We start from the raw sequence: 10050 nt of genomic DNA, 5'->3' as shown, positions 1-10050 counted from the left end.
GAGATCATGGATGACACGCTCAACGCGACTCTTCTTTGTCAGTCACAATCGTATCATCCTCCAGTCAAGATTGCATTGCGACTGAGCTAATAGCCATAGGTTTTCAGTTGTGTCATCCTTCAGTCAGATTGTGAGTGCTACCACTATCCTATCTTGTACCACACGATCGAAAATAGCACTAGTGGCCACCGGCCAGGCTGAGCTAAATTGATGGGGGAAAGTATTGACAAAAACTGGATCATTGTCCAGATTCAAAGTGACTGATAAGTCAAATTTGAGAAAGAATATTTTTGACCCACAGTTTCCGGGCCCAATTCAAGTTGATTTCTGTTAATAATCAGGTTTTCTTATGACTTCAGCACAATAATCATTTAATCTTCAAGCTAAAGGGAGCGACCCGTTAATATTAGTAAGAAAGGGACAATGGCAATTATCAAGGAAAAAAGTAATGCTGCAAAAACGTAACGCTGCCGCTAATATCAGTATATACTGCTACATGAAGATTGAAGAGTACAAAGATAATGCATACAATTCTCAGCATTCTAGAGTGTTTGCAAGACTTTCTTGTTCAGTTGTTGGACTCGAGTCAGTTTGTTTGTAGAAAACACCAGCAAGGCAATAACATTAATAGACACTGAAGTAAAAAGTGATATTTCAGATAGTCTTAAGGTGCAGGCTGCACAGTATAAGACTACACTAGTTATCCATAATCCTTCATGGAATACAGAATGCTGAGTCATGCATATCTTGCCCAGCAGTTGCTAGACTTTGACATTGCAAATGATTTTGTAAGACCACGCTACCGAAAAATTAACTAGACGTCGACAAAGTCCTCCCGATGAAATGCCTGAATTGCATCACCATCAGACTCACCGAGAATTATCTGGCAATTTGGTAGGGCTTTTTGGAGTGGCAATATTTTTGTTTCAAGAATATCAGATGTGTCCAGATGATCCTTCTGGAGCCACTCTGGTCGATCACTCTTCGATGTAAACAGTAGCAATTGGTTGAGACTAGTAGAGTTCCTCAACACAAACCTTAGTAGCCTCATCTCATTGTCGCCCCCCTTGAAATTCGTCATCTTGAGCAACTTAAGGTTCTCAAGGCAATCCTCTACTGGCTCTTCCTCTGATTGCCCTCCATCAGATAGCTCTTCATCTGACCAGTCTTCCTCTGATTGATTTTCCTCCGATGCCTCTCCCTCGGGCAGCTCGTCTTGAAGCTCATCTTCCTTTTCTGATAGCTCTCCCTCTGGCAGCTTGTCTTGACGCTCATCTTCCTCTTCTGATAGCTCTCCCTCTGGCAGCTGGTCTTGAAGCTCATCTTCCTCTTCTGATAGCTCTCCCTCTGGCAGCTCGTCTTGAAGCTCATCTTCCTCTTCTTGTAGCTCTTCCTCTGACCCATCTTCTTCAGGTGGCGCATCTCCCCGCAGCTCCTCCACTGGCCCGTTTTCCACTAGTAGCTCTTCCTCTGATTCTGATGGTTCTGAGCCCAGTCTATAATCGTGACTATTTGTTGGAAGCTGGAACAGAGCATAGTAAGCATTAGGAAGAAGTAAAGCACAGCAAGAGAAAGCATACGATACAATGAGTATTAAATAAATGCATCTCTCATGGCCATAGTGCAATCTGTTTAGCAGCAAGAGAAATCTGTTTAGCAACCAAGGTCATCTTCACCTGCACAAACATCCTCTCTAATAGAGGGGGGCAGCAGGCCACGATGAAAACGCAAATGTCATCTACGCTGCTGTTGTACATTGCAAACATCAGCAGCTGCAGCTCTCGCAAATTCCGCAATTCGCACGACGCGCGTTTTCGGCTAGCGATCTGTCACGAGCCTCGGCAGACACTCTCTGCAAAGAAGGCCATGACCTGTGAGTAACTGAGTAATGCAATTAAATCGATGGAATGAAATGCAGTAAGCAACGAACCCGCAGGGCACTGCTGCAGAGGGTGAGCACGGTCAGGTTTGAGAGGCTGGTGAGTGCCTGAAGCCAATTTCTTGGCACCCCTGCAGGCCAAGCAGACTCGAAACAGACTGGGGTGCCTAGAGGCCGGAGGCGACCAGCAGGTCCGCCGAAGCATAGGTAAAGGTCGGCGAGCGCGCAGGTGGCAGGGATTGTTAGGGCGCGGATGTAGGAGCCGCTGTAGCGGAAGGAGCGAAGGCTGGGCGCCTCCATGGTAGAAATGTCTCTCACCCCTCTGCACTCCGCGACGGTGAGGCTCCTCAGGCCCGGCGATCTCGACGTTGACGAAATCGAGGCCATCGCAGTAGCGCAGGTCGAGGGTGCGGAGGAGTGGGCACGCGGCGACCAGGTTCTCGACGGTGTGGTCGGAGAGCGTGACGCCCTCGAGGCAGATGACCTCGAGGACGGAGAAGGTGTGGGAGCGGGCGGAGAAGGGCTTGGAGAGGCCGACGCGAATGTCGCCGACGGTGAGGCGCGTGAGGTGGGGGTCGCCCTGAGGGAGGCGGAGCTTGAAAATGAAGCCCAGGGTCCGGTGGGCGAAGTCCACGTGGAGGTCGGCGACGGAGCAGGCGGCGGCGTAGTCCAGGACGCGGTGGACGCCGTCGGGCTTGAGGTCCCCCTTGCCGATCTGGAACGTCAGGGAGAACCGGTCGAGGCGTCGCCGGCCGCGCCGCTCCAGGGACTCGAGGATCGGCGGCGGGGGCGCGTGGGTCTTGAGGCGGAGGTCGAGCGAGGAGGGCGCCGGCCAGCGGTGCGCCCAGAGCGCGCGCCACCCGGTGGAGAGCGCGCCCGTGCGAACGGCGGATTTGAACGGGAGGAGGCCGAGGATGTGCAGCCGCAGCGCCTCCGGCAGCGACGAAAAACTGTCCTCCTCCGCCGCTCCCGCGCCTGGATGCGCTCGCTCCCCTCCCTCGCCCGTCCGCCGCCTCTTCGAGCCGCCACCGGAGTCCAACTCCGTCGCCGTCGCCATTCTCAGCCGTCCGTCGCCAATCAGCCACCACCCCGCTGCTTTTGCTTCCTGTGACGGGCCGCTCGGCGTTAACACTAGTGTCATGGGCTGTTATTGCTGGGCCAGGTTTGCTTGCCCAGTTTCCACTGGCCCAGAACTCGGAATCTTTCGCACGCTGCGGGCCTGTGGGGGACAGGGCGCTTTGCCTTTTCGTCAGCCTTTTCCATTCCCTCAAAGAAAAAAATTAGCCTTTCCATTATTCGATCCTTTTCCTTTTGCCCTTGTCTTCTTCCTCGCCGCTCGTCCCCTTAAACCCTCCCATGGCGGCCCGCCCATGTTCCCGCGGCTACCCCAAACTCCGGCGTCTCCTCTCCTCTGCCGCCGCCACCGCGAACCTCCCCCTCCTGTTCTCCTAGAGGCGCGTGGCCGTGGCCCTCTCCCTGGTGGATTTGGATGAATGCCACCGGCCGGCCGCCCCAACCCATCCCCTCCCCAGCGAGATCTAGGTTGCAGCCCCAAAGAGAACTGAATATTCTCCCTCTCCAACTCGCACGAGCTTCGATCCGGTGCCCTGCGCCCGGCGTCCCCGAGACCGGCCCCGACCCCAAACGCGGTTTCCAACCCGGCCCGTCCCCCCTCCCGCACGCGTGCGGCCTCCGAGAGCATCGCGCGGTCCTACATTTCGTTGCGGGTAAGCGCTCACTTGAGACTTCACAACAATCATCCACTTTCTGCGATTGTGTTTGAACAACAGTTTCTGATCTTGTACATGCCACAATTGATAGTTCAGTATCTGCTCCAGTGCAGCGTTATTGTTGGCGACTCAGATTGGAATAAGCCGTCTTCTTTTTCTTAGGGGAAAAGTGTAGTGCCCTTGATTGGCTCGAAATAATGATCTGAAAGATTGATGGTCTTTAGACTAGGAGGGGTGTTCAAGATTTTGCAGACTAATAATTGCGTGACAGATTGTCATAGTTTGGGTTTATTCCAGAGCCTGCTTGAACCAAGTAACATTGTCGACTCGTAGTGTGATAACTTTTATGGTATGTATTTGCAAGCACGTAAGAATGGCGAGGTTGGTGTCCTTCTACATCTTTGTTCAACAAAAAGCTTATAATGGTTTGTTCCATACAGATCATAAACGCTTAGCTGTATTTCTGCTGTTATCATTTTGCTATTTAATGTTAGGGCAGTTTTTTGTTTTCTTCAGCACTACTAGTTGTCCACAGCTCAACCATTCTGATATCATCCCCTTCTCATTCGCAAGTTTTGTGAGCTTACTCTAACACCTTAAAAAATTTGTCTTCTATTTTCGCTGTTTGATTTTGTGAAAGATCCTCATAGAACTTTCCCAGCATAACATGCCATCTTCGCCAAAATTTCCATACGGTTAGCTTAGGTGCCATACAATGGATCCTCTCTTTTATACAGCGTCATGCTCACTTGTGGTATATGCTTTCTGGAGCCATATATCTGGACCAGTTGTTAGTTAATGTGCATTACCTAATTCTCCAAAGTTATATTTATAGCCATGTAGAGTCTTTGTATTTTCCCCGTTGTATAAGGGGCTTTCTGCATATTTCCCTCACATGTATGTGTATATATAGTGGACTATGGCCCTATGGGAATACGAGTTGCATAGCCCTAGGTTTAGTTTCTCTCCTCCCACCGCACGCGCAGCTCGTGCTCAATTCCAATCGATCCCGGTCTCCGTCCTCTATTCCGGTATTCCCTTCCGCTCCCTCAGGTGGATCCCTAATTCCTCTCACTCATGTAGCTCTCGGTCGAAGCTTCACATCGCGATATCCCCAATTGGATCGCAATCTTTCAGATTCGCTCTAGTTTATAGTAATTAATGTCCATAATAGAGGAGATTTTTTGGGTAAAATTATCAGTTTATAAATGCTCTTGTTCTACTCAGTTTACGGTACAATGTTCAAGAAATCATTTTCATATAAATTACCAGTACTTTTTTAACTTTTTTTAGGTGACTCCTTTCCGCTCAGTGGTTATGGTGCCGCCTGTGTACCAGGAGCCTAGTATCATGCCGATCAATACAAGAACGGAGAAGGAGTTGGAAGAAAAGGTAAAAGATGACAACATCTCTTGCATTCATTTCTTTTCCATCTTCCTTTTGAGCACATCGGTGATATCTTGGGTTTCTTTCTTCTTTCATCAGCTAGAAGAATTTTTTATGTAATTCACAAAAAAATTCAATTTTTTGTTTGAATGCTCCTAATAGTTTTACTTGTAGGAGGTGTTATGCACGCACAAAAAGCCCAAAGCTACAGGGTGTGTTGCCCAACCGCAGCAGGAAATTGAACTCGCCATTGAGAGTGATAATAAAGGGCATGGTGATCCTTCACCGAAAGAGTCTGCTTGTGTGGTGCTGAGCAATGGTGAAGCAAATGGTTGCAGTGAGGGGCATGTTCTTGGTATTTGAAATTCTTATCTTTTTTAATTCTTCTCATGATTCTTTTAGCCACTGTTAAATCTGATTGATTTCAGAATAATCAATACAACCTGTACATAAAATGTTATGGTTTCATATAAGATGGACAAAGAGTTATATCTCTTTAGTGTGGTTGTGTTAGCCAAAATTTAGATATCAATGTACTTGAATGGAAAATTTGAATTACTTATTGCTGCCTATATAATGAGAGACTGGATGATCTTATAACCTGCTCATCTGTATATTTACTCCCTCTGATCATAAAAAAGGGGCGTAATTTTCTGGGCGTATAGATTAATGAATGATAGAACTGGCCTTCTTATTTCCCCAAAACTGCCCCTAATTAATCATGCGTTCATAGAAGTAATTGACATCAGTCATTAGCCAGATTAGGAACACACAAACTACCACGCAAGATTTGGAATAACTACCACATGAGATTTAAGGAAAAGGCCGATGGGATGGAGAGGATTAAGGGGCAATCTTGGTAAGCCACGGAGAAACAGGGACCTGACACTGTTCTTGCGTGGAAAAAGCATGATTTTTTTTACGGGCAGAGGGAGTGATATTTATTGTACTATAACATGTAACTTAAATTATTAGGAGAAGTGAGATATATCAGAAGAAAGTGACGTTCATCTGGCATGAAAACAAGGTAATGTGGACATAGCACTGAAACTAACTTACATGGATACTAACTTCTCTGGCTTCTGCAGACTGTCCAGGATTACAAAATTCACAATAGCTGGTTAGAATGATTCTTAGTTTACCGTGAAATCCTTCTCTAGAAAATTGCCAGTTTAAACCATTGACGTAATATAGATAGCATGCGAGCATGTTCTTTATATCCTTCTGGGCGGTGCTTTATCTTTTGGTCAGGAAACGATGGTGCTTTATCTTACATACAGTATTAACAGTTTCTTCACAAATTACCTGTTGCATGGTGTACTTTCTCGTGATGATGTATACCTTGGGCAAATGTCATGTCCAAATTCCGAAGACATGACTCGGGTAGAAAGGATCATTACAGTTCAAATATTTCATACAGTTAAGAAGTTAATTATCTGAATGTTCAGTATTTTGGTTCAAGAATATTGTAACTAAGAATACAGTGTTTCAAATAAAATCTTGGGCATGCATCACTCTAGCAATATATGCATAAATCTTATTTTTGAAGTTAAACTGTTGTTTTATAATTGCTGATTTTGTTTGAATTCATAGGCGGTGCAAATGAAGAACCAGAAGCAAGTTCGAGACTGGCTCAACTCTGCAGTGCAATTGGCTGGAAGAGTCCAACATATGAGTTTCAAGAACATGGACATGACCATACAAAACTGTAAGCTTTCCTATTAACCGGCGAATCTTTAATTTGTTTTTTTATGTACTTTCAACAGATATAGGCGCATTGTGCATTATATTACCTCAAATGTAATATTATCCATATTATCATAGGCAAAGCCACTAGTGGCTTCCTCCGCAAGGTGTGACAGTTACTGGCCATTCTATACTCACTTGAGTGTTCTTTGAACGCTTTGTGCTGTACTACCAGCTCGTATGGCATGCATAGCTGATAATCGAGCTGCATTTCTGATGTGTCATGCACTAATGTTTGAAAATTGAATAATTATACAAGATCGTGCAGTTGGTAAATCCAATGCTGATAAACACTGCAGCGGCAATAATGGAATGGTGATAAACACTGAAGGCTACTCAGAAGTAGCCCAGAAGTCCATGTTCTTTTGAGAAAATTTCTGTAGTTTCATAAGCACGGGCTAGCTACCACGTCAACGCTAATGAATAACAACTCTGATGTCTTATGTTTTCTATTCTGGGCGGTGGAAATGCATCTGGTTGATAATTTGCTTAAGATGGTAGGTAGAGTTCGAAATAGAAATGGGCATATCTGATGTTCTATTAACTCTGCAGGTTCACATGCAAGGTGAGTGTTCTTGTGGAGACGTTCACAGACACTGTTGTGGAGTGCATCAGTGAACCCAAACCCCAGAAGAGAGCTGCCCAGGAACAAGGTGCTCAAGGTGTGTTATGGACCCTCAAGCGCCTTGGTCATGTGAAATAGCTCTAGACATGCTCCATCAGGCGAGGCGCGGCGCGGCGCGGCGTCTGTCTGCCCTCTTGTTGCCATCTGATCCATCATAAGAGCGGTGTCTGCTCTTTCTTGAATCCATGACTCAACTTGTGATCACGTTGTGAGCTGATGCTCATGCATGATTGAACCTGTCGCTCTGTCCGTCGTGTTTTAATTTTATTGCTTTAGTTCTCTAGGACCCTAGTTCAGTTGTATTTCCAGTCGGCTGTAGGAACTCTTGGCATTACTTTGTGTTAAGTTCTGCTTAAGTAAGGGCTCTAGCAGAGTTATGTTCTGTTTTAAGTAGGAATATAGTATCGGGAGTAGCAGCTATGTTCAAGCGCAAGTCCACATGCTACAACTTCTTCGACGACGTTGTCAGGGGGGTGTTCTGAAACCTGGATGAACACTGAATATCAGGAGTTGCATCCTGAATGATCAAGGTTTTGGCAGGATTCAGTTCGTTTGATGCGGTGAGCCTGCGTGTTTATGCTCAGAGCATACATGTCACACTGAAACTGAACTAGGCGAAGCTAGTGTTTGTGTGTTGCAAACGTGAATACAAAATCAACTTGTGAAGCACACAGAAGTTTTATAATAAGTAAGCAAATGAACGGAACACCCGAACGACATTTACACTTGCACAATATGGCACCTCTCTCGTTGCTCATAGAGATTTCGGTGAGTCCGAAAACCTGAGGTCTCAGCTCACCTGAACTGGAAGGTAAAAGAGCTTGGTCAGTGTTTGAGGAACCAGTATGAGTAACTGAAAGCTAACAACCTTCAATGTAAGATTTCTAGTATAGCATTACTTATAACTTTCTTACAAGATTTAACAACTATTATCAGAAACGGTGAAAAGAGATGCGCCCAGCAGATTGGCAAGTGGCTAGCGACAAGGCACATTGTTGCCTAAAACGGTTTGCTAGTGCACAAGGAACCATAAGTTGGGTGTTCAGAATTTTAACCTCGTGTTCAGGCTTACAAAGTTTCCCAACATCAACTGGAATTCGACCAACATTATACAGGCGCAGAGGAGGTGCTTTGAACTTATTGGCAGACTGAACCGGGCAAAGATTTACAAAGTACTCCTTCCGTCCGAAAATACTTGTCATCAAAATAGATAAAAAAGGATGTATCTAGAACTAAAATACATCTAAATCCATCCCCTTTTATCCATTTTGATAACAAGTATTTCCGGACTGAATTTAGTCGGGCAAAAACGTCGACTGAATTTTCCTTAAGTGCCGGTCCATCCAGGAAAGTGCAACGTAAGGAAATCTCAGTCGAGCAAAACCGCTAACCATTTTCTAACTCACTGGAATAGGGATTGAGAATTTATGAGTATAACTTTCGCGCCAGTGAAACTCTATTTATATCCATAATCCAATTCTTGCGTGAGGCAAACAAGATGTGAATTGTCCCAAAAAAAAAAGAGATGCGAATACGACTCATGAGTAAAAACTTTTGCCATTTGTGCACAATCCTCCAAAGCTCACCCATCATGCGTTGGCGTTGCCATACCTTTTGACATCGTCAGTACAAGACTATCCGCACAGGTGCCAACAGATGTCGATTTTTACTGGTATATATGTCGCCTGCAGGAGAGGGACTAGGAAAATCCACTGACCAGGAGATTTGCAGTGACCCAAACGTGTGATCTGCCGCAAGCGGCGACAGCGCCAGGAGATATTTTTAGTTTTCTTTGCTTTTTGGCGAAGAACAGCAGGACAAGTGGGCATTACGTGTCCGCGTGTACGTATGTATGTATATCTACTTCGATCCGGTCAAATACGTACAAATTAGTATACATCCTCTTTGCCAGTGAGTTTATTAGTTGACCCGCTAATGTTATAGCGATCTTGATTGTGAAATCAGTTGACTAGTACAGTACAGTATTATTATTTCCACCAAGTAAAGCGTCCCATGGATTTTCGCACGACTTTCATCTCGCGGCGCGACGACTGCTCGTGTTCAATTCATCCGATCCGATCCAATCCAATCCGGCGACCGGTCGATGCACCGCATGTTGCATGTACCTGGGCAGGGCGGGGCAGGCGAGGTGCGTGCATTGAACGAACCGGACGCACGTCGCTCGCGCCCGTGCTGGCGCATCGCGTGCATCCACCCAAGCCAGGACCAGGAGCCACCGCCACGCCCGGCCGAACCAGGTGAGGAGAACAGCGCTGCCCTGTGCCACGGAATCGAGATGGAGTTCTCCGTCTTTGGGCGTTGGTCCGAGCTTATCTCTGCCGGGTCTTTGCCCGGGCCGGCCGGCCACGCGAGGGAACTGCGGTGCTATCACCCCACATGGCGTGCCCGCGATCGAGTCGCACCCGCCACTGTTCCTATCCAGGAATAATGTTGCGTTACTGCTCGGATGATGATGTTACTACTACTGGATGGATGGCGCCTCAATCTGATTGCTGTTCGTCCTTATCTCGCTTTTTTTTTTGAGGAAATGTTCATCTTTTTATAAACGCGTATGCACTGGAGCAAACAGAGGAGGGTTTCATCAGGAGTAGGCCAGCAGTATACACATGTTAGGAGTGAAAAAAACTTGATCTGCCCGACTTCATTCCATTTGATTTGGAAGC

The 10050-nt window shown here is 46.4% G+C and overlaps 1 protein-coding gene and 1 pseudogene across 1 annotated transcript; one reads left to right on the top strand and one right to left on the bottom strand.

The window, feature by feature from the left end:
• The window catches only part of LOC119309715, a 5453-nt pseudogene extending 2486 nt beyond the window's left edge, over positions 1-2967 (bottom strand).
• Positions 2968-3477: 510 nt separating this feature from the next.
• Positions 3478-7726, top strand: LOC119309714 (endoribonuclease Dicer homolog 4-like). Its single transcript, XM_037585660.1, has 5 exons — positions 3478-3606; positions 4903-5001; positions 5170-5350; positions 6589-6703; positions 7294-7726. Exons 2-5 carry the CDS (start codon positions 4927-4929, stop codon positions 7442-7444), a joined length of 522 nt encoding a protein of 173 aa, XP_037441557.1. The 5' UTR covers positions 3478-3606; positions 4903-4926; the 3' UTR covers positions 7445-7726.
• Positions 7727-10050: the final 2324 nt, after the last annotated feature.

Source organism: Triticum dicoccoides, chromosome 5B (genome assembly GCF_002162155.2).
Source record: "Triticum dicoccoides isolate Atlit2015 ecotype Zavitan chromosome 5B, WEW_v2.0, whole genome shotgun sequence".
Classification (NCBI taxonomy): domain Eukaryota; kingdom Viridiplantae; phylum Streptophyta; class Magnoliopsida; order Poales; family Poaceae; genus Triticum; species Triticum dicoccoides.
This window is presented reverse-complemented; position numbering and strand designations above follow the sequence as displayed.